The 23,576-nt window shown below is 42.3% G+C and overlaps 2 protein-coding genes across 2 annotated transcripts in view; both read right to left on the bottom strand.

Moving 5' to 3' along the window:
* Window positions 1–20,238, bottom strand: part of MSRB3 (methionine sulfoxide reductase B3) — a gene marked incomplete at both ends in the record, with an annotated part of 81,972 nt that extends 61,734 nt beyond the window's left edge. The window contains 2 exons of the mRNA XM_082012120.1: window positions 1,050–1,176; window positions 20,032–20,238. Coding sequence (XP_081868246.1) covers window positions 1,050–1,176; window positions 20,032–20,238 — 334 coding nt within the window. The remainder of the gene's footprint in view (window positions 1–1,049; window positions 1,177–20,031) is intronic.
* Window positions 20,239–22,995: 2,757 nt separating this feature from the next.
* The window catches only part of LEMD3 (LEM domain containing 3), a gene marked incomplete at its 5' end in the record, with an annotated part of 51,691 nt that continues 51,110 nt past the window's right edge, over window positions 22,996–23,576 (bottom strand). The window contains 1 exon segment of the mRNA XM_082014262.1: window positions 22,996–23,469. Coding sequence (XP_081870388.1) covers window positions 23,306–23,469 — 164 coding nt within the window. The 3' untranslated portion in view covers window positions 22,996–23,305.

Here is a 23,576-nt window from a genome sequence, read left to right as displayed (position 1 = left end):
CAGCTTGAAAACTGATGTCTTATCACTGAAAAAATCTTTAAAACATCACCTCCATATGCTTGTTAAGTCCAGCTCTGGGAAAAAGTACTCATAACATTTTGCACCCTTATGAACCAGTTGTGACTGTAGTACAAACACCCTAGCTGGCTCTTTTTTGATGCTTCAAATACTGATCAGCCAGGATTGTATTTTCTTTATTATTTGGGTGTCAAGGAAATTCCTAGTAATGTTCAAAATTAGCTCAGTGAAGCTTTTCTTTTCTCCCACATAACCATGCACACTGACATTATTATGCAGACATTACGGATACTGTTGCTGTTTAAGCGAAACACAAAATACTTAGGTTCAAGGTTTTCATAATGTAACTAATTCATGGAGATGAGGTCTTAGGGCACCCTTCACAGACCTAATAGCTGAACCCAGACCTTACATGAAAAGTGCAGCTGCATCTGGGCATTAAATTGCATGCTTCCATTTATTTATTTAGAGAAGTGTCACGTAACTAAAGAATATGCTGTCAGAGGAATGAAAGAATTAAGTTTTAAATTCTGCACACTTCTTGTACATAATTTTCAGTGCAACATGTTTGATTTATAATAGAAGTGTAACAAGGGACAGATGGAATGTAACTATAGTATACTGCTAAAGATTTTGGAAAATATTTTTCAGTCCTTTATTTAGCAACCAATATGCTAAATTCTTTTATGCATTTTTTAAAAAAATTATAAATGGCATTTAATATATTATTTTCAGTTTAATTCCACTGTTTTTGCCAAGAATGAGGAAAATAATATAAAATTTAAAAGAGAATATGTTGGACAAGGAAGTTAAACAGCATTTCCAAGCTGTTCCTAAAATCACGGATATGAAAACTCTCACTCAAGCCAGTGACTTTTACAAAAAGAAAAAAAAAAGCAAACAAACTTCTGGTTCAAAGGAAAATTTAAACAAACAAGAGCAACCCATAGCACATCGTTTCCTGCAGCAGAGGCACCCATTCCTAAGAGGGCCTTCATTACGCATGACACAACAAGCAGCACCCATTCAACCTGAGGGAAGCCCACAGGCTCGCAGGGCCACTGGCTGGCTCTTTGTCACCAAATGCAGCAGGTTGAATGCAGACATCACTGTGATATCCTCACCAACAAAACCAGAGGCAAAGAACAGGGGCAAGAGCTGAGTAGGGAAGAAAAAGAAAAAAAAAAGAAAAAAAAAGATGAGAACAAATTAAAACATCAAAAATGTTAAAATACGTTCACAGAAAAAACAATGCTTACAATTTTATGAGACCACCATATGGGAGCACAATTCTAAATGCACTTTTCTTAGTACGTCTAGCTCTTTTCTAATACACCCCCCTCCCCAAAATTTTTATATATATTACATAGTATTCAGTGAAACAACTTTCTAAGCTACTCAGTGAAAGGGAGAGGACATTTTTACATGGGCCATTCACAACGGCTGCTTCAGATACCCAACAGAGGGTAACCCAGGGGAGCAACCTATGCAGTCACAAGGGCAGCGGTACTATGGGAGAAACCTCAGCAGCTCAGCTAGATGGCAGAACTCCTGCTCTGAACACCCAGGAATGCCAGGCAGATCAGATGTGCAGGCTTTTTGCATTTGTTTTATTTAAAACAAAAATCACACTCTGCAACATTTCTGAATGGTGAATGCTGGAAACCAGTCATCACTAAAAACTGTTCTTTTGATGACTTGCTTGAGGAACGTGACATTTCATTGCAATAATCTTGCCAGATATCTTAAAACCATGACTTCTTTTTTCTTTTTTTTTTTTTATTTAAAGGCAGGAAATAATTCGCATTGTAAACTGTCCATGAGATATATTTAAACAATCTTCCGGCCAGTTTAAATATAGCAAACAGAGAGATGGCAGTCACGAGATTTTATTTTAGAAGGATTTAACGCACGAGTACTAATTGTTTCATCTACCCGCGACGGGGAAGAGGAAAGGCAGCTGCCTTATAGCCCATTCACAGCCCCAGCTCGCTTCAGGAGACCATGGGGCATCGGGGACCGGAGCCAACCCCCACGGAAGCCAGTAACGACGCTCTCACGGACTCTGGTGGAGGCAGGATCAGGCCCCAGGTGGCTCGTGAGCAGCAGGGCACGACTCCCAGTCCCCCTGCGTGCCCTCGTTCTTTTTGGAGCTCGGAGCACAGCAGGGGCAGGGCCCAGCACCAGCCCCGCCTGGCCCGGGCATCTCCCCAGCCGGGGAGAAGCTTGGCCACGGTCCCACCCTGAAGAGCAAGCACATGGTAGCCAGCCACACCTAGTACCAAACCGCTCTGGAGTGTGTCTGACTGGAATCTGCTCGCACAAACGTGCCTGAAGGCGGACTTATCCAAACTAAACTCGCTGCGAAACCCAAACATCTCCCCGCTGCTGAACGGCGGCAAAGGCGGGGAGGGGGGAAGGTGGACGCTGCAGGGCGGACAGCCCGAGAGCGCCATTACACAGACATAAACATGTCATTGTCACGAGTGACTACAGAGCTGCTTAAAAAAGAATAAACCCGCCCCTGGCCCCCGGCGCCCGCTGCCGGCTACCCACAGCGCGCAGCCTCCCCGCGGCCGCCCTGCCCCGCGCTCCGCCAGCAGCGGCATCGGGCGCCCCCTGCCGGCGGGCGGCCCGCGCAGCGCCCCCCCTTCAGTTGCGCGCGGCGGCGCCGCCTGGCGGCCGCGGCCCAGCACCGCTCGGCCCTCTCCGCGGCCCTGCCGTTCAGCGGCGGCTGGCAGGAGGGTACCGCGACCCGCCCACGGCTTCCGCGGGGCTGCGTGGGCGCTTGGTTCCGCCAAAACTCCTAGCAGCGTGACCTTCTGGAGCCGCTGTTTCAGAGCAGGAGCACCGTTAGCCCTTCTGGAGGTCTGCGTGCTGAAGGGTGGACAGATAGACCGGTCCCTACGCAGCCAGGTCATTACTGACCCTGCCTATATGACGTATTACACATATTTATGAAGCCTCCTGGAGCAGCGAGACGAGAACTGCATAGAGGTGAAGGGATGCACCATGTCACCTTCCTCTCATGTAGTCCTTTGGCCCAACAGATGCACTCCTCAGTGGTCCTCGACTGACCTCCCAGACCAACTCCTCTTCCCTGCTCTCCTCTGTCACTCCCTCGTGTAAACAGCTTAAAGGAAATTATCTGAAAGCCCTAAGGATTATAAAATAGATCCTGACCTTTAGAAAAGGTCAGATATTTCAGTGTTCACCAAAATGTTGTTATTTAGTCTCAAGTATTCATAAAGATGCAGAGGATATATAAGTCCTGAAAGCCCAATAAAATAGAACTGAGCGTTCATGGAAGTACTTTATTGCAGTTAACATATTTCATTCTTTTACTGCTGACGTTTTGATCGCTATTTTTATTTACTCTGTACCTTGCAGCAATGCCCAGTAGTTTCAAGTAGGAATGGGACCTCCCAGTGTCAGGTAGCGTATGTACGCAAACAAAACCCCTGCCGCGGGGAGCTTGCAGACCAAGGTTAAGAACTGCTTGTAAAGAACGAGTAAAAAGAGAAGAGCAAAGTCAATCTCATTACAATTAACACATTTGGTCTGGAGGAGCTTCACACCCTGATTCCACCAGTACAGAGAACAGGCTGACAGAGAACGATGGTAACCTACTCACCACGATCAGTACCGCAGCGTTGCACGCCCACCACGCAGACTTTTCACCCTGCGCACATCTTAATTACAAGCACCCCAATACACCACTTTTCCAGTGGGAGAGATGCTCCATGAAGAGCTCAGTTCAAAATTCACAATCCAGGGAAGGGGATGCTGCTTTATATGCTACTTTTTGTTGTTGTGATTTATGTTTTTTGCGGGGTGGTGGTTCGGGATTGTTTTGGTTTTTTTGAAGACGTGCTGCTTGCTGCACTGCCTGCAACACCCAGGATGCTGTTGGCTCCTCCACAGTTCTCCCACGATGTCACCAGACCTTTTGGAGTCCCTTTGCCCTTTAGCCTAGCACAGTGTGGAGCTTTCAACTGCCTGGCTCACGTAATACGGACACTTTGCTCAGAGGTAGCCTGTAAGTCTTACAAATATAGATCACACAAATAGGGCAGTAACTATGTCATTACGTGGGCTTCAGGAGGCCTCTGCTAGGATGATGCACATGGTAACTCCAGGGAAGCCTGCCTTTTGGCATGTTCATAGCCTAATGCTGACATATGTTAAAGTACCGCCCGCTTTCAAGAGCTGCTATATTGTCAATTGCAAACTTTCAGAAATCACAAGTTCGGCCCCAAAATAAACATGATTTGTTAAAAAGTAACATAGGGGGACTGTCAAATTTGTCCTTCGGAAATTAAGAACTTTGTACGTACTCAGGTTATGTTTTCTCAACCTCTGTCTGCAACTAGAGGAATTTCTTTGGGGGAGGGACAACTTGAGAGATTAAATTCTGATACTATCACATCTTGCTTTTAAGAGCTGCAAGGGAAACATCAAGGGTCTCGGGAACTGATAACACTACTGGTTTAATTTTTTCCATATTCAGTGTTTTTCCTGACAACTCAGGTCCAGAATTCCTAAAATTATGTGAGAACCCCAGCTCTCACTAGAAAAATGTGGAGTTTTAGCCCTTTGCAAGTAAATTAAAAAATAACACAAATTCTTACAGGAACAATCTTTTTTATTTCCTTGACCCAATAATGAGACCTTAATAGTGTGAGGCTTCTACTTTTTTTTCCATTTTCCCTCCGCTCACCCCCAAGTCTCTGGCCCCATTTGGAGGGCAGGAAACAATTAGAGATAGGTACATGCTGGCCAGAGCGCCAGGCTCTTATGTCAGGAATTTCTATGTCACTGGAAAAGGCAAAAAAGCAAAAACATTGCCATGCTGGAGAAACCCAAACAACCAGAAGTTAGAAGACAGTAATGGCCTGTGAGTCTTCTATACTCAAGTGTCACATTAACAGTTTCATTTTAATTTCTATTTGTTTTGTTAAGTTTCTCCGGTCCAGCAGTAAGTTCCAACAGTTGTTTTGCAAAGGTTTTACTTACTTATTTAGACATCAATCAAACTATAACCAAATGTTTCACTGATAAAGCTTAGTAGAATATTTAATATGTACATTTATTCCAGCCTTAGCATTTGGATTTTTTTTTTTTTAATTTGACTTTTGCTCACCTAAAGCTGCTGCCAGTCAGACTCAGCAGACAGAACAGAGCAACCACTGGGCACTGCAGGAACAAAAGGCGCAGCCTAAAGAGAACCACATGAGTATTTCAGTATATCATGGATTTCAGCACCTAAACAGTTACTTACTCCTTAGTCATTTTATCTTAACACATTCTCTCCTAATGCCAAAGCCTGGGGTCTCTCCTGCTCCCTGCATTGCACTTGGCAGTTTTTAGGGACTTTACTGTTTCTGGTAAATGTCTTAGGTTTGTCATGCTGTGTGCTAAGTGGGGGTAAAGGCAATCTTTAATAGCTTGTAAGGAGATGTTTAATGGGGTCTGATCCCATAACCAGGACTGGAGCACAGGAAAACTTTTCGGCAGGGGGATGAGGACTGATGGTTATTTATCGGAGAAAGGAGAAGGGAAGAGTTCCAGTTCTCCTCTCCAATCCAAGAAGATCTCTGAACCTGAAACTAGCACCCTTTGCCGTGCACAAAGTATTCTCCTCACACACACACACCCCTCACTACCTGGGCTAACCACTCTGTGCTGGCCTCCCAACAACCTGCTAGAACAACGAGGTGGCAGCCTTCAGCCCTCAAAAACTACACACACTGTGAATATGCATTTGCACTTTATAACGACATTTTTAGACAGCTGCATGATTCAATGCATTGTACTGTATTTGAAGCATTCGGCACAAAATCCCAAAGGTAATTGAAAAAAACTTTGGAAATTCACCTTTAAAGAGAGATTTTAGGCTCTGGATTTTCATGTGTTGGTACATCCATTGATAAGGCAAACAAGGTGTCTTCAGAAATTCATGATTTGCTATACCTTGTGAAAGCTCACTGATGACAGTAAAATACTTTAATCATTACTAGCTAACAGCATGCAGCAAAACATCATAAAGACAATTATAAAGATAAGCTTCTCAAAGTCTTACTGAAGAGGCATAAAACATTTTAAAAGAAACTAATTGTGTTAGCCTTACAGGTCTACAAAAGTACTGTAGCATTTAACTTGCATGCTTGTCTGCATATACGTTTTTCCCCCCTCATACAATGCTAGCTTCTCAATTACAGCCACAGAAATCAGAAGTATTAGACCTGAATTCCCACTTCACTTTTAACTCTCTCAATTAAATCATGTTCTCCATAGCTGTTTGTGCTGGAATGTGCAAACTGAATGGCAATCCAGTCTACTTTTAGGAAGTTTACCTTGTGCCCCGATAAAAGAGGTAATTACTGCCACACCTCATAATATTTGAGTGGAAAAGCAGGAAATGTCAAGCTTCAAAATTGAAGTTAGCACTGCTATAAGAAAGGAGACTAAAAACTGAAGTTCAAAACCTTTTTGCTTTCTTGAATTTTATATATTCTCTCACTCTGGATTTTGTTTTTAAACGTTTCCCATAGCAACTGAGTGTATTTGCCATAGAAATTCAAACGTAAAATACACACCTTTCTGCAATACCGAATGGACGGTCTAACACATAAGAGGTTTTTAAGTACCAGTTTGGATGTCATGCGCTTCAGGATACTGACAGATTCAGCTACAGATGTTTTAATGGCCCTTACAGGAACGCTCATTTGCAGAGGAAACAGAAAAGTGTTTAACAGAGGAGTATATTCAATGTCTCACAGCATGAACTACAGTGGTCGTTCCCGCACTTGCAGAGCAAGTTGTGGCTGGAGTGGGTGCGTGCCTGCCTGGGCACATGGCACATGCTGTGGCTGCTCGAGCTTGAGGGGTGCAGGAGGCCCCCCCTGAGCCCCACAGCTTCCTCACTGTGCCCGCAGGCCAGCCCTCTTTATCACATGAAATGGAGCAATATGGCCCAGTTTATTAATGTTATTGATGGATCTTTTTCATCAACTGAAGGTTCAGTAGCAGCATTTTCTATATTCATCATTTTAACAGCTGGAGTAGGGGAGGAAGAAGGAAAGCCTTGAGTTTGAGATCAGACAGAGAAATAGAAGACAGCAGGAAAATCAGATGAGGAAGGATCAGACAGCATGGAAGTATTGCTCTCCATATATTCTCACGTATATTCTTATCTGCTCACCCCAAGTCCCACTCTGTGACACACAGTGACAAGCAAAGCCTTAGGGACTAACCACCCTCCACATTCCATCCTTAGGCTGCATGTAAGTTTCCCACTGAGGTGAATCAGAGATCTTTCAGGTGCGCAGCCTTTAGCCCAAGTTTTATGACACAGACTTTACACTTCCATCTAGGAGATACAAAATTCCCACAATAGATTTTAGATTATCGCGCAGGCTAAAACAATTATCTTTCCAATAAAATAACCATTAAAAACTTGGAAAACAAACCAGATACTGAAACCTTTGAGCACAATTCAGGATAATTTCACTGATTTCAATTGTTGAGAAAAAAATATGCTTACTAAGGAGGTAGAGCTCCTTACATCTGTGAGTTTGCATTTAAATTAGAATGGTTATCCAGAATAGAAAAATTATTTATACTTATTAAAAAAAATCCCACTACATCTGAGCAGAGAACAAAGATCTATATTTAATTTTCATTTAATTACCGAACTGAGTTAACATTCTCTCTAGCAGCAGCTGCCAAAGATGGGAAGCTCACAGTCCTTTACAGGAATACCCCTTTTTGCATGCTGAACTGGCCACTGCATTGCTCCCCTCTCTAGCTAGTGAAAAACCAGTTTGGCAACAAAGAGGCTGGTGTGCTGGTGTAACTAAAGCCCAGAGGTGTGTCCAGGGCCAAAGGAAAAAGGCCTGAGACGTGAGAGGATAATCAAAACAAAGGGGTTTTTGAAGGTTGTACCCTCCTGAAAAGGGAGAGGGGCAAAAGCGCATTAATGCCTCCCTGTTCTGCAACTGCTCCCATGGAAGAGAGAACTGCAAGGCTGAATTCTCCTTGTTTTGCTACTTAGCATTTGCACACAGCAGGGCAGAGGTGCCGGTCCCCACCAAACAGCCAAAGGACATGACCCTGTACAGTGGGGATGAAGAGGACATCCGTACTGTGCTGAGTACAAAGGGAGGAGGGAGTTAATTAATTCTCCTATAAGTAATACAAAAGTTAAGAGGGTCCTTGCTCAAAGGACTCTGGCTTGGTCTTTAGGGAGGGGTGTAAAAGGAAGATTTCATTAGCGTAGAGACAAGACACTGGAAGCCTTGTAGGCAACAGCTGAAACAGGAAAAGTGGAATCGGAAAGAGGCAAGAAAAAGCGGAGACACCCCAAGGAGAGGAAGAGACTGGACAAACAAGGAGTCCCCCAAGCCTGGGACGAGAGAGGAACCCTAGCTAAGGGCAGAAGCCAGCGAGTCTCTGAGCCTTGCAAGTGCTCACATGTCTGTCATTTGCAGATTGTTTCCCAACAGTTATGACCAGCAATACTTCCCAAAGAAGAGTAAATATAGGTCAACTGGGATTTCCCCCGCGTCCTTTACCACTCCTACCAGATCCAATGCACTAAAATAGTGCTGAGCTACACTTTCGTTTTCCCTGACTTGGTAGCCCGCCAACATACAGCACATTCCTTTTACGGCAGCGAGTTTATAAGTACAACGGTCATAAACTGTTCTTAAATGGGTCTTTTCTGAGAATCACAAGCCTTTCAACATCTTGAAAAATATCTGATCTTTTCCATTCCAGGCAGTCCTCTCCAGGGCACTGGTAAAGATTTAATTGCTTCTGGTGCTCAGATGATGAGATACAAGTGTTCTGGAAATAACCTTTTAATTTAACAATTCCCAACTGGCAAGCCCAAAAGCTTTTTGTGTTGCTTACTAATAAAGAATTCATTTCAAGAAAACACAAGATTTAAAAACTTCTGGGTAACTGCTGTGGATGGAGAGCTATCCAAGAGGTACCCTAGCACTGAAGACATGATACTTATTTTTACTGTCAATCAGGTCGATTTCAGTAGATATGCTCTCCCTCTCCACCAATATTTGCCGTGTCAAGCTTACCAACTTACCAACAGCAGAGCTAACAAACTTTCTATTCTCTCTATTTTTAATTTTCTCTCTCTATTTTTATTTGAGGACAAATCCCATGCATCATTTACCAGGAGGTAAAACACAACTTTCTTTTTTAGTAGTGAACATTAATTTTGAAGATTAATACATCATTTAAAATTTGAGTTCTTTTAAACTGTGCTACACAGTGCTCCATAACTCAGCAAACTTCTTCCTCAGCTTACATGGCTTATTTGCCTGGGTAATGATATACAACGGTATGTAACACCAGCCATCTCTCTTAGGTAGAATATCTCATAAAATAAAGACTCCAGCTGAGAACAGGCGTGACTTAACAGGACTTCCAACCTTAAACATGAAAAAAGTACACTCTTTCAAAAAGAGCATTGTCTAGCTCATTCCTAAAAGGAGACGAGTGAAAACCAGCCCTGCAGTAGTTTGCTGAGCGTGTCACACACAGCACAGACGGGCTGTGGCGCGGGAGGGGTGAAGGAAGCTGCCACTTCTGCTGCACAGAGAAGCTGAATTCTGAAATGTCGCAGATGAGTTAAATTTAACGACCTTGTTTTATGAGGCACGTTAAGGAAATGTAGAAATCATACTCACTAGTCCACTGAAGGAGACCAGGTCCCTGAACACATCAGAACTAAAACCACTTGTGATTTCAGCCGTGGTTTTAGCCTCTGATTTAATGAGCTCTCAGAGTAAAATCTGTATGAGGGAGTAAAAAAACCCAAAGAAACAATGTTCCCTGCCAGAGCAGCAAACTAAAGCATCCTCAATGCAGGACCAGATGCCATAGGGTTATTGCAGTGTATATATTTTTATATATATATATGAAATTACCAACAAATAATCAGCAGATTTTTAAGGTATTTAAAACTCTTTTAATTGAAAAAGTGGTTGGTGCTAATATCTATCTACATGTATATGCACAGAATGTGCCTATAAATGCCACACAGCCTACTAGAAAAGTAAACTTCTAGTGCAAAAGGCAAACATAGATCCACATCCAGACATCAGCCCATGTCATTTCATTCAGCATGCAATTCTTCAGCACAAACTAATTGAAAGCTGAATTATTTCCCTGCATTCTTGTACTTTACTACCTAAGAAAATATATTTTTTACATCAGACTGTGAATCAGACCCAAATATTGTCTCATATTTTGTAAAAAAGCTTGTAAGTAAAGTATGTGGTTTATAAAATTTAGTTACGATCTCTGTTAGCTAGCATAACCGCAATTCAGACCAGTTCAGGTTGTTTTTTTCTTTTTTTATCATCCCAGCTACTAGAAAAGCATTTCAAGTTAAAGACATCGTAGCTGCCAATCTCTCCCCAGCAGCCTCCCTTACATGGAAATTTTCTACGTGGCTTTCTCTAAAAACCAATACCACTCATCACCAACGAGAGGAGCCATCTCCCTTTCATAAAATCAGATATTACACGGCCTCATGAGTTATCCTTCAGGCAACATCCTTCAAAATAACATCCTCAGCACGCAGAAGTCTATGCATATGTCAACAGAATAAAAGCACTCTTTAAAAATGCACCTTTGATCACACAGATTGTGTCATGATGGTATGCAGAGCAGCCCTATGAATATACAAGAAAACCTCAGCCTTTTATCCAAAAATAGTTTAAAAAAATTATAGCATGAAGGAATTCTGATACTGCACAAAAACCATAAAAGAATGGCTCACACACTGTAACAGTAACATTAACCATCCTAAAACCAAAGAACCTTTATGCAGTTGAAAAAAAATTAAAAGAACATCTAATCCATAGCAAAATAAAATTTCATCAAGTAAACAGAACCTCCCTAGTCAGAGATGTACTTTTGTTTTTATAAATAGCAGTAGGAAGACACTAGAGCAAATAAGGAAACAGTATTTACCTTTATACTTCAAATCTTCTGTGAACTTACAGTACAATCAGATAAGCTAATATTGAATGTCAATGGCTGAAAGGTGAGAGAGCAAAGAAAACTATTTCTGTCCTAACGGCAATAAATTTGATTCAGACATAAAGATTATTTGATTTTAAACCACTGCCCAAGGTGGATTAATTTAACAAATACTTTTATTCAAATTTCTGTAACACCATCTTCTTAAAACAAATCTTCACTTGGTGAGGCTATCATTAAGTATGTTGATTAGCAAAAAATATAAAAATTTACAGAAAATTTTCTGCCACAATTTAATAACCAGGGTTATACATACATCTACCTGTATTCAGCTAATTACAGGGATAAAAATATTTATTTAGTACTATTTTTCCCCTCTTACAAGAGAAAATCTCAAAAGAAAAATTTTTTTTCAATTAAAAATGGTACTTGGAATCTGTGTGAACTGAATTCTGATTTTCATTCCAGTGCAGTTTAAAAATGCATAAAAATAGCTTTTTTTTTAATCAGCTAAATATATTTACACTGGATGCGCAGCACAAGCATCTGCACCTCTAGGCATCCTAAAGTTATTTTTCAATATACGAACAAAGGAAGTATTAATTCTAGCTAGATTTACTTTAAAACCTGCTTTGATTCTTCCCCTTCTCCTTAATTCTCTCTGGAATATCCAGAAAGTGAAGGTGTCTCTTCTACCTCTTCTAATTGACTGAAAATATTAAACTTTACAGCTTTTCCAATTTGTATTTCCCAAGCCTGAATGCATGCAAAAGACGGAAATACTCACCCTATACTTGCCAGCTGGACTTGTAGCCAACAGTAACAATGCAAAACCTTTATGCGCAGCAAGAAGAACTTACCTTTGGGGAAAAAAAACCCGACCAAACATAAGTACTTTCTTCTACTGTCAGAGTGAGCTTATGACCAGTATATGGTGTACAGACAGGTATATGACGCATACGACGCAGCTGGCTCACAGGGTAGGCACACGGCTCAGTTCAGCCCGTCTTCTTTGGAAGGTCACAGGGGGAACACGGCAGCTGCAAAGTTCATGCTCTTCTTCCCTCAGCCTTTTGCTGGTCTTGGGGCTTTGTAGCTCAGCTTCCCATCTGGGTCAACATTCTAAGATAAATTTGGACTTTTTCTTTGCATAATCTGTTCTTAAAAGGGACATCTGTTCCACTTCCTTCAGCAGAGGCAGCAGCAGAGCACCCACAGGCAGCCCCCTCCTGCCGTCAGGAGCTTCAATAAGCCTTGCCCCAAAATGCAGTTTGTCGCTGTCCTATTTGGACTCGCACTCTGAAAAAGGAAATCCTACGCTTAAAATGTCGGGAGTCCCTCTTTCCCCTCTCGGTCCTGACATTTCACACCACTCTGATTGACACATTAGCAAGCCCTCAGCAGTATCCCCGTAGTATCCTTGGTCCCCAGCACAAGACCGTTCTCCTCCCATGGCTCACTTCAGCACATCTCAGCGCTGAGCGGGCAAGCCTTCAGCACCCCTTACCAAAATAAAATGACAGAGGACATAGCAGCTCTGTGTCCACCTCAAGGTTTTTTGAAGCAATAATTACTGGTTAGCATTCTGATGGATTTGTCTGGTATGTTATTTTTATAGCATTGGTATATATACACAGAAAGATTCTCATTCTCTTACATTTAGATGTGTACTTAGACATTCACAGGTAGAACGTATCTAGATGTTTGGAAATTTTATGTAGTTGCTAGCAGAACAAATAGGAAAATAACTAAATTATGATCAGTTAAGCCCATCTGCAAATTTTGCTATCTGTAATCAAAGAAAGCAACACGCATAACATTACCAGTCTGGAAATAGGTTGACTGCCCAGATGACCTTCCATGCACTATATTTGAGGGATTTTTCTTTTTTTTAAGAAACAACAGAGGTAATAATCTGAAATAGTTGCAGTGACTAATTTCAAACCGTTCCACCTCTGTTGCAGAGACCTTCCTCCACACACAAATCGTCAGTGGAGCACGACAGTCACTCGGATCTGCAATGAGCCATCTTGTCAATGAAGCTGCATTTCTTTTCAGTTTTTGGTTGGTTTTGGTTTTGTGTTTTTTTTTTTTGAGAGAGCTTTATCAAAATCTATCAAGCTTTCCCTCTCACTCTAAGGAACTCACTTCAGGTGCTTTAGCTGGATAGAGGAGATTGTTTAACAGAAATTAGTCACACTAGTGTTGAATCACTATATTCCCAGATGATGGAGCTATTATGTGTCTATAACCTTTGTCTGAAGTTGCTCTTGTTCCTCTGACAGATTAGGAAATTTACCCTACAGTGTTTAGGCAACAAGCTGGAGCAATCGTTCAGAAAAAGACCACGCACCTTGGAGGATTTCTGAAAGGCTTTTGCCTTTCCAAAATCTCAAGAGTAAGCTGACAATATCCTTTTTTAAAAAGGGAGAAAAGAGTGACTGGTGAACTACATGGCCATAAGCCTACCTTCAACACCCAGAAGGCTTTTGAAACTAATTACTAAACAATGCATAAATAGGCAACTGAAAATTAGAAAGCAATAAGCTACCAAGATGGACTTTCCAAAAATCTAACCCTGTCGACCAATGTACTTTCCTTCTATTCTACAAGCAGGAGGAAAGCAGTAAATCCAACAGAACTCAAATATACTTTTTGACAGAGCAAACTGGAAAAGCACCTTTCTTCTGGATCAAGGTCCTGTAACATGGGTGCAGAGCTTCTTGAAAAAAAACACTCGTTCAGTGCTTATCCTACTGACTAGGGTTAAAACCCAGCAAGCAGCCTTACCAAAACTGCAGACACATCAACCTGCAAAGGAGTGTGAATCACCCTAAAGAGCTGAGCAGAACTCAGTTTTAATAAAGTGGAGAAATTGGTCGCAATAAATTGGAGAAATGTTCAGAAATCAGTAAGACGAAATTCAATACAGCCAAGTGCAAAGAACCACATTTGGACCTTAAAAGAAATCCTCAAATGCACAAAACCAAAAGGAAGAATGCCAGACCTGCAGCAGTACTGCAGAAAAGTATGTCAAGGTTACAGTGACAATAAATTGAGCCAACACTTGATACTATTAAAAAAATAAAAAAAGGCAAATTACAATCTGGAGTTTATTAAAAAGAGAAGCATAACACTAACAGCAGGGGCTGGGGAGGAAATCTGCTCTCCTCGGCAGCAGCAAGGTATCAGCTGGAACATCCCACTGGCTTGGGGTGCTGGACAGAAACAACTGAGGAAAGTCCAGAGGAGAAATAGAGTGGTTCAGAAAACCAAATCCCCGCAAAAAAAAATTTAAGCACTAGGTTTCTTTAGTCTACAAGACTGTGGAGATGGGATAATGCTCTGAAAACCCGCATCTGGTCTTAAAGAGCATTAAATTGCTCAGCTACTACACTGTCTGTATTACTGTCATAGTTATTACTTGACCATGGTATTTTAGATAAAAAATTTATTACTCTGTAATTTGTATGTAACAGAGCAACAAAAAAGGCTTATTTTCCCCCAGACAGATACTGTATTTCACATTTTAAAGGACTTCACAGGCAGAGTCTTACAGTCTTGCAAAGTATCTGTTGTAATCCTTTCCAGCATGGTTCAACAACCGCTGAAATAGTTTGCTACAGCTCAGCACCTCTCTCAAGTTCAGAGGTAAGTAGCAAAGCTGCCTTGAGTTTTTGCACTAGGGATACCAGGTTCTGTAGAAGACTAGAAACCAGCAGCGTGGGGTGGGTCCCTTCCCGAGTGAGACACTAATTTGCTACACGAGTTGTTGGAGATCACGTCCCTTAGGTGTTCTTGCTTTTAAGTAAAAGAGCAAGCACACAGAACAAGTATGTACACAGACAATTTGGTTTCTCTTATGAAAAGAGATTTTAAAAGGCGTGCTGTCCGTACAGAGTATCTTTCCACTGTATATCCAAAAGACTTTATTAAACACTGATTTTAATCTTAAAAAAAATAAGAAAAACTGAGTATAGTCTAAAAGTACAGCTCCCACAGCAAGCCATTAAATACTGACACAGTGATGATTTTCCTGCAGCCATTAGAAAGCAGAGATGATGAAGCTACAGAAAACTCAAATCACTTTATTTGGGGAGTTTATGCATTTGCTTTAACTTCACACAGTTGGCTGATCCACCTCAACTTTTCTGCCCATCCTTGAGCTGGCAACTTATGCATCTGTTCCTGTCTTACTCCCTTCTCTCCCTCAAACTCATCTCAAGGCTACTGACAGTGCCATTGGTGTGAAGGAGCAGAAACCTAACCAATACTGATCTGCAAGCCTTGGTTTCAGCATCATTAAGACTGGATCAATGCACTGCTGGATCACTCACTAGTAGAAATTCAACCTGAACTGGGTGTAAGCCATGACGGCTCATCATCAGGACACATAAGGAGGGATCTGCATTGGTTTTATGTTTAATATCAAGCTTCCTCCCAGCAGTGGGATAGTGACAATCTGACCTAGGTGGCAAAGCCTGCTTGTATGAAGTTAACCCTTTTTCTTAGCCCATTCAAACAAGTACGGTAACTTTACATCAAACCAACGCTCGGTCTTGAACCAGCTGCAGGAAACCTAAGGCCAGACTCGCTGCGCTGTCAAGCCCCTGCCACATGAACTGAAAGGGACATCCATGTGGCTCTGACCCCTGCCAACCACCGCACAGGTCCTCAAAGTGGTTAAAATCACACATGTTCTCCATGCGTGCAGCTGGAGGCAGAGCCTCGCCTGCGGATTTCCCCAAGAACGGCACACCGGGGAACAGCGAGGAACAGGAACAGGGCAATCCCTTGGCCAGACCGAACACTTTCTGGGCTGTTTTCTTTTGTCGATGACTGGCACAGACCACTTCCCCAGGAAGCTGCTAAGGTTCCTTGTGTTGATTTTTTTTTCCCCCCCATTTTCATTGTGCGGTTGGAGTGAAAGTGGTGGCATTTGGCAGTTACTTTTCATCAGCGCTATTGTTGTTCCCTATAATAGGGATCTGTTTTCCATCAGGTGAAACGCAAAGGCGTTGCCTCTGTTTGGAAGAACACGGAGTTAAAGAGACCCCTGGGGAAATATGTCCAAATGCCACGCACAATGTTAACTCTTAAGAGTTCTTGGATGTGGTAACACTTCCCAACAAAATAATGCGTTAGCACACTATGTACGTTCTGCTAAACTGCTGCCCACATTTAAAAGAAATCATTAAGCCCGATGCTCAGATGCTACTGGAAGGACAGGGCAAACTGGGGAGCTCCATAGAAGTCCCGTCCTTAGACTTCGTGCAACACTCAAAAGCTGCATCATGTTTAAATTCAAGACTTACCAGCAGGATCATTTCCACTGCTCACCCTAAATAAAGAAGTACTTACGCTATTAATCATATTACAAGACAATGCTAAACTATAACTTAAATCTGTGAAGATAGCAAAACCATGTTAGCACATTCTAAGTTTAAACATTGTTCTTGCCTGTTTTGGGCCAGTATCATTCAATTCCTTCAGGTTTTAAAGTCCTTACTGAGAAAAGCCTCTTTAATCCCAGTACCAGTTGCTAGATTGTGTGGTTTTCAGATAATGCTATTGGAATTGAGGTTGCTAAATGAGAACCAGAAGGCTGGAGCTAAGCAGATAAATTATGATTTCCAATTACCTCACCATAAATGGGCTTCCCAAAGAATCCTTCTACCCTATTTTCAGACAAAACATAGGGATCAGCATCTTCACAGATTAAGGACAGAAAAATCCCTGTTAAAACCCAGAATGACATTCTTCATCTTCTGGTAGAAGTTGGCGATGCAATACATACTCCCTTCCCTTTCTTAAGTGGTTTGCTGGAAACTACTTTTAAAACACTGCTAGTCGGTTATACATTCACAAATTTCAGTGGAGGAGGACTTAAACCTTTAGGCTTGTGCCTTTTTTTTAGCTAATACATATTAATAGTTTACTGAGAACCTAAGATCCTTCTGAGGCAAATGAAGTATCTGAAAAGATAACAATACAATCCTACAGAAGCAACAAGAGCAAGGGAAGGGAATGTTAACCTGTAGCCATTTCTTATTCCATGAGACACTAAAAAAAAAAAAAAAAAAAAAAGAAAAAGCCCCAAGAGCTGGCTACAGAAAGTAGCCTCTAAATAACTCCATGTATGGACACTATTATTCCAGAGCAAGAAACACCCTATTTCCATCTAGCCTTGGAGTCTGTTCCAAAACAAGCATACCAACTTCAGAGTTACTCAGGGAAAGGTAAATCCACACCTGACTTTATTCTATGTTAATTCCTGAACATACTGTCATAAGTACACCAGGAATTTTAGGGTCCATTTTTCTGAGGGTCTTTTGGCTAAAGGAACCCTTAAACAAATCAGGGCTAGACAAAGCTGTAATTAGGCTGATAGCTTATCCCACTTTCCCATCAGCTAAAGCCTCCACAGCTTAAGTTCATCACCTGGGTCCTGCCGGAAGTGTAGCTTTTAATGAAAAAAAGAACAGAAAGGGAAAAAGAGGTTCATATTCCCTGCCTATGACTAATATAACGTTGTGTGTAGCTTAAGTATTACTCTGTAATGAGGACACACTCACTTCAATTATGCAGCTCAACAGAGGTATCTCAAAATTGGATGACTTTACTGCATCGCCAGCTTGTAGTAATGCCAGTCAGATGCAGACAGGCAGACTTCTTAACCTTCTGGCTGAGAAGATTAAATCCTTAACAAAGCCATCTCTTCTCTTCCCCTTCTCCGTCCTATTCCCCCATCTTTTAAAATAAATAACAAAGGAACCTTTAACAACCTGCCTAAAAGGGAAATTTAATTTTCTAGCACTTCTAATGTAATGAATAGGCTGGACCTCCAAGGATACAGAAACAACTATCATCTTACAAAGCTAACAAAACATGACTAGGTAAACAAGATCGTCCCATACCTTCATAAATAGCAGGGCAAAGGACCAAATATCTTCCTCATGGGCAAGTTCCCATTATCCAACGGGATCTTTATGCTACATACAAACATAAAAATCTGTATTAACCAAATCCCTGTGAGAGCATATAACCACCGCCGCTTGGAAAAATAAGCAAGGTCATTCAGTCAAAAGATTTTATTTTTGTCTAGGATCAACTGCTTTATATGGTGTTGCTACCGAATATAGAAACATTATCCCATATACAAAGGCACTATTTTTAAAGATTGGCCTTTTGGGGGAAAAATAGAATTTTTTCTTCCTCCTCAAAGATCTTTTCAAATGTGTATTACAAAGATCCAAGGAGCGTCAGACAGGAAAAGGACCAACCAACCACATTCTGGACTGAGCTATATATGGCTTAAATCCACTAACTTTGGTGGTTTTGAGAAATCAGTGCAGAACTTTAATCTAAAAAAACCCCAAACATCTTCCTTCATCTCAGAATTCTAGTAATTTAAGATTATTTAGTAACTCTGGTTCAGATATTCACCATATTTAATTCCCTACATAAATTTTAAGACAATTAAGAAATACTGTTCTAAAATAAGCCATGTCTACAGCAAGGCAGGCGATTCTTTTAGAAACTATGAGCAAACGTCTGATTAAGATGACGAGCCACATGGAAACTCCTTCCAGAATCAGACTTAAAGGGCACTCTTACCAACCAAATTTGGCAGACAAGGAATCATGACGAACTGCAAAGGCATGCAGCAGTGTAATAAAAAGTTGGGAATCATGAGCAAATAAGACGGCAAGCACTTGTGTCAATTCAGCGAGGGCAAGAACATATAAACAGGACAAATTCTAAGCATTAAACGCTGGATTCAGATGAACAGCGCTGGGCCATAGGGGGAGTAGAGCCATCTCTTCCTTTTATTGACCGCTTGCCATAAACAAGCCATATCAGTAAGGCAAAGTATCTGCCTATTGCAGGTATCTCATTCTGACATCTTTCAAGAGCACACACTTTCAGACCATTTTAATAGTAATGACAGGAATATTTAAAAGAGAAAGAACTAAGAGCCTAGCATATATATAATGTAAGGCTCTATACTTTCTTATAAGCTGTGTTTAAGATCAGAACTCTTACAAAGATCTGACGTTTATCACTAGATGACAGTAGGCGTCTAGCCTTATCGGTAGATATCCATCCTCAGATTTGGTATTTTTAATACGCAGTTATCCCTATTTAAGACCCCTAAGCCTTCAGACAATCTTTATGCTGAGGGGACAATGACTGAAATTTCAGCTTAAGCAGAAAAGCCAGCATTTACAGCAAATCTGTCAAGTATTACAGGAAGCTTAATTGAGTCTCTCTTCTATTTCTAGGAATGTTAAGATGCACCAACTACAGCTACGTTAACTTGAAAAGGGGACAGTAAGAAATAAAGTATACTTCATTCTTCACGCTGACTAGATTTGTTGGTAGTGTAACCCAAAATAAACCCAGCAAGCGAGCACACTGAGCTCCCTTAGAAAAATACAACCACATTCTGAAAGCGTATGTGAAGTTTAAGCTCCTTTTTTGACCAACGAAGCACAATCCACCGACCAGGCGACCGCAGCAGAACTGAACTCATTACGCACTCGGCCAAGCACCGTTTCACCAAGCCAACTATTCTGCTGTCCGTCCCAGAAACTATTTACCTCGTGTCTGAGTCAGAAGCGGCGGCCACAGCAAAGGACACCCGCAGCCTGGGCTCTGCGCGCCATGTCCACGGCTTCAGGCGCTGCGGCAGCCACAGGGACGCCGCAGAGGCACGGCCGGGATGAAGGGAGGGCAAACCCTGTCAGGGGCTGGCTCCGTGAAACGGGGAGCAACCCCAGCACCGGCCCCGACACCCCACTCCCCGCTGCCAGCAGGGCCCGGAGGACGGGATGTCCCCCTCAGCGGGGGCCCGCTCCCCGCCCGCCCCGCCACAGCCCGAGCAGGTGCGGCCCAGCCCCCGCCGCAGCCCCCGGCCCGCCCTCCCCGCGGCGCGGCGGCAGGAGGCAGGCGGGGAGGCGAAGGGCCAGCTGCCCGCCGCGGCGGCGCGGCCCCTACCTGCGGCTCCTGCGGCGGCCGCCAGCGCCAGGCAGAGCGCGGAGAGGAGCGGCGGCGGCGCAGCGCGCATGAGGAGAGGCCCGAGGGAGCGAGCGAGGCAGCGGCCCCGGCCCCCCCCGCCCCCCAGGATGGCAGTGACGGGCCCGCCGCCCGGGGAGCATGACGGGAAATTCCTGGGCACCGGCGGCCAACGCCAAATATGAACATGGAGCCGGGGAGGAACCAGCCGCCCTCACGGCACGGCCCGGCCCGGCGGGGAGGCGGCGCGCGCCCAGGCAGCCGGCGGGGAGGGCCGGGACCCGCTCCCGTCCCGCCACTGCAGCACGCCCGCAGCTCGCTGTCCCTTCATTTAACGGGTGTGCTTCGGAAACGCCAGCCCGGCGGCTTCTCGCCTTTTTTTTGTTATTACTTTTTAAAATCATTTTCCAGCTGTTCCGCAGGGCGCGGGGGAGAGCAGGGCGCGCAGCCCCGGGGAGCAGCCCCCCTCCCCCCCCCCCCCCCCCCCCCCCCAGAGGCGACGGCGCCGCTGCCGCCCTGACCTACCTGCGCAGCGGCCGACGGGGCCGCGGCCGGGCCGGGGGTCGGCCTGCGGCTCCGGCCCACGGCTCCTACCTGCGACCAGAGGCCGAGGGGCTGATCGAATTTTATCACAGGCAGTGACATATGAAAAAAAAGAAGGGGGGAAGGGAACGGACGACACACAGTTACAGAGAAATTATCCCTCCTCCTCCCGCTCCCCATCCACAGGGCTGAGCTAAAAGCGAGCTGGGCAAATACATGTAAGTTACGGACTCACTCACCCTCCTTTGGTCCTCCTACCCCACCAACCCTTCAATAGAAACGATTTTAAAAGAGCATGGTATAAATGTAAAGGCAGGAAAAAAAGCCCAAGTTTTCTGTTAGTCTTAGAAGTCCTCAAAGGGATTTTGATACCTCAAAATACAAGCAGCAGGTTGAAGCACCAGGCTAAGACTCTGTCATTTAACATGTCAGACAACTTGGCCTCACTCAGACTTGGAAATTGGAGTAATGCCTCTGCACAGCCTGTGTACAAAATCCAGACAAATGGATGATGGACGTATTTCAGCTCACAGTAGCCCCTGTTCAGATTCAAATCCTAGCAAACATTAATTCATCATAGCCACCTGACTTTTAATCTTCTCCTTTACCCACACAGATGAAAAAAGTATTCAAGTTAAAGAGATATCCAAATATAGCCAGAAGGTGAGACACATATAAAAACCCCTAATAAACCTTTAATTTGAGTTTGTTTTGGTTTGTTTGTTTTTACAGGACAGGATGACAAATTACAAGAAACATCTGATCTTTCTCAAAATGTTCAGGTACTATACACATTCCCATCTGTCTTGCAGGAAGGGATATTGGTCAACTTAACAGTTTAAGGTAAAATAAGCTGCATAATAGTACATATTACAATAATAAAATGTACAGTGTTTACAGGAAATATATTTTAGAAGCAAGATAGATGCATTTGCATCGAGGCGACCTTTTAAAATGCCACAACTATTTTTACATTCACTCTTGCAACTGGTCACAAGATGGGGTCACTAAGGTCAGGTTAACAAATCACTATGATGCACATCAAATACAACAAAATTAGTTTATATACATATATATAATACATATACATGTATATTATACATATACATATATGTATATAGTAAAACTCATCAAAATCTACCAGACCTGGCACAATCTACTTACCGATCAAAAATATGTACTTGTCTTTGGTAAGTAGAATGCTGCATGGCTGATTATATATTATATATACTCATTCATTAGCATCTGAGACATAAAACTGAGGATTTAAAATTTTTCAGTTAACAAACTCTCCAATAATAAACATGGTGCCCACAAAAGCACAAAGGTAAGGCACAATAGGATTTTCTGTTGCAGAATAGTGTGCATCATGTTTACTTAACCATAAGAAAAACGTGCATTATTTGTGCAAGTTCATGCTGCAAATCCATCATATCTACAAAGTAAAGTGAGTTTCAGTAAAATCTGTAGGACTGGTGTGCTTCCAGTCTCACCCCCTACAGGATATTCAGCTGGATAATTAGATAAAATTGTTGGAGGAGTGGGGATTAGTAAAGCCAATAATCTTAGATTTGCAACTAAGCTTCTCAGCAACAATTTTGTACTTCTAGGTAAGTGTTAGTAAATTTACAAGATTTACTGTCAGCTGTACTCTTCATTTGCATCAGCCAAAATTGTTGCAAGGAAGTATGTACCTTTTAAAAATTTAACAGGTAACTGGTTCATTAAAACAAACTACAATGTATTGGGAAAGTCACTTAAATTGGTATTAAATTGGTATTTTGTCACAGCCCTGGCAATGGTAATAATAAATACAGCTTTTCACAAAATATTTTTCAGAGTATCTGCCAATTGCTTCTTTATTGCTCACAAATTTGAATTCATTACAATTGGTATCAGACCTTTCACACGAAGTCAGTCAGGTATTTTAATATAAAACCTATAAAAGATATTTAACCTGTACCTAACACTTTAAGGTATTTGGCCTCTTGTCATGGTACAGCCAAATCCATATAAAATATTAGGTTTTGAATAAAATAGGAAGCTTATTCACTGCTTCAATGCAGAGATCCTCACAGAACACAACCATTTTTGCCACCACCAGCACTTACATTTATATACAAAACCTAGTACATCTGCATTGAGCTCGTTTTCCCTCACGCTTATATGCAACCACTAATGCCAGTTTAACTTCCCCATACCCTAGCTGCAGAAAAAAAGATTCTTACACAGCAACAAAAAATTAGTATTGACTGAAAAAGAATTTTTTTTTTTTTAACTTACTTACCATCAGGAACTGTAGGTTGGTTGTTACAAAATACCCACAAGATTATTTCACAGGAAACTATGGAAATACAGGAAGTCGTCTTTTCTCCATGCTTTTGTATTATCAAAAACACCTGGTGCAAAAATACAGTCGCCACATCTGCAAATGTATAATGAATTCGGTATTCCTCATGCGAAAATTAAATGCATTGGTTTACTATAGCCCTGGAAAACTTCCTGAAGCAATTTTTTTTTTTCTTCTTTTTTGTCAGCTCAGTATTACTGCCTCATTGCTAAGTCCCTTTGGAAACAAGATTTCTGGAACGTTCAAACTTTTATTTAATTCATTAAAGTATTAACATACAAAAAGCACTAAAAAAGGAAGACGGCAGCCAAACAGGAAAATTCCTGTTGCAAGTAACAGTCCTAGCACTTGTAGAACATCTCCTCAGGAACTTCCCTGAGAATTACTTGTGCCTGTCCGAAGACGCAGGTGTGACATAGAGTTCATGTGTTTGTTTGATGGCTTCAGTGGAGTGTTACAAGTAAGAGCCTGGGGAAAACGATGATGATACCGATCTAGCCGCAGGTATTTTACTGTTACCAGCTTTCCTATGAGGCAAAGAAATAGGAAGAGAAAAGAGAAACCTTCTAGTTCAGTATTGTTACATTTTGCTTCAGGATGTAATACACAAAAACACATCATTACTGAAAACTGG

Source organism: Phaethon aethereus (assembly GCF_964289735.1).
Source record: "Phaethon aethereus genome assembly, chromosome: 1".
Classification (NCBI taxonomy): Eukaryota; Metazoa; Chordata; class Aves; order Phaethontiformes; family Phaethontidae; genus Phaethon; species Phaethon aethereus.
Note: the sequence above shows the minus strand (reverse complement) of the source record. Positions and strands in the feature narration are given on the sequence as shown.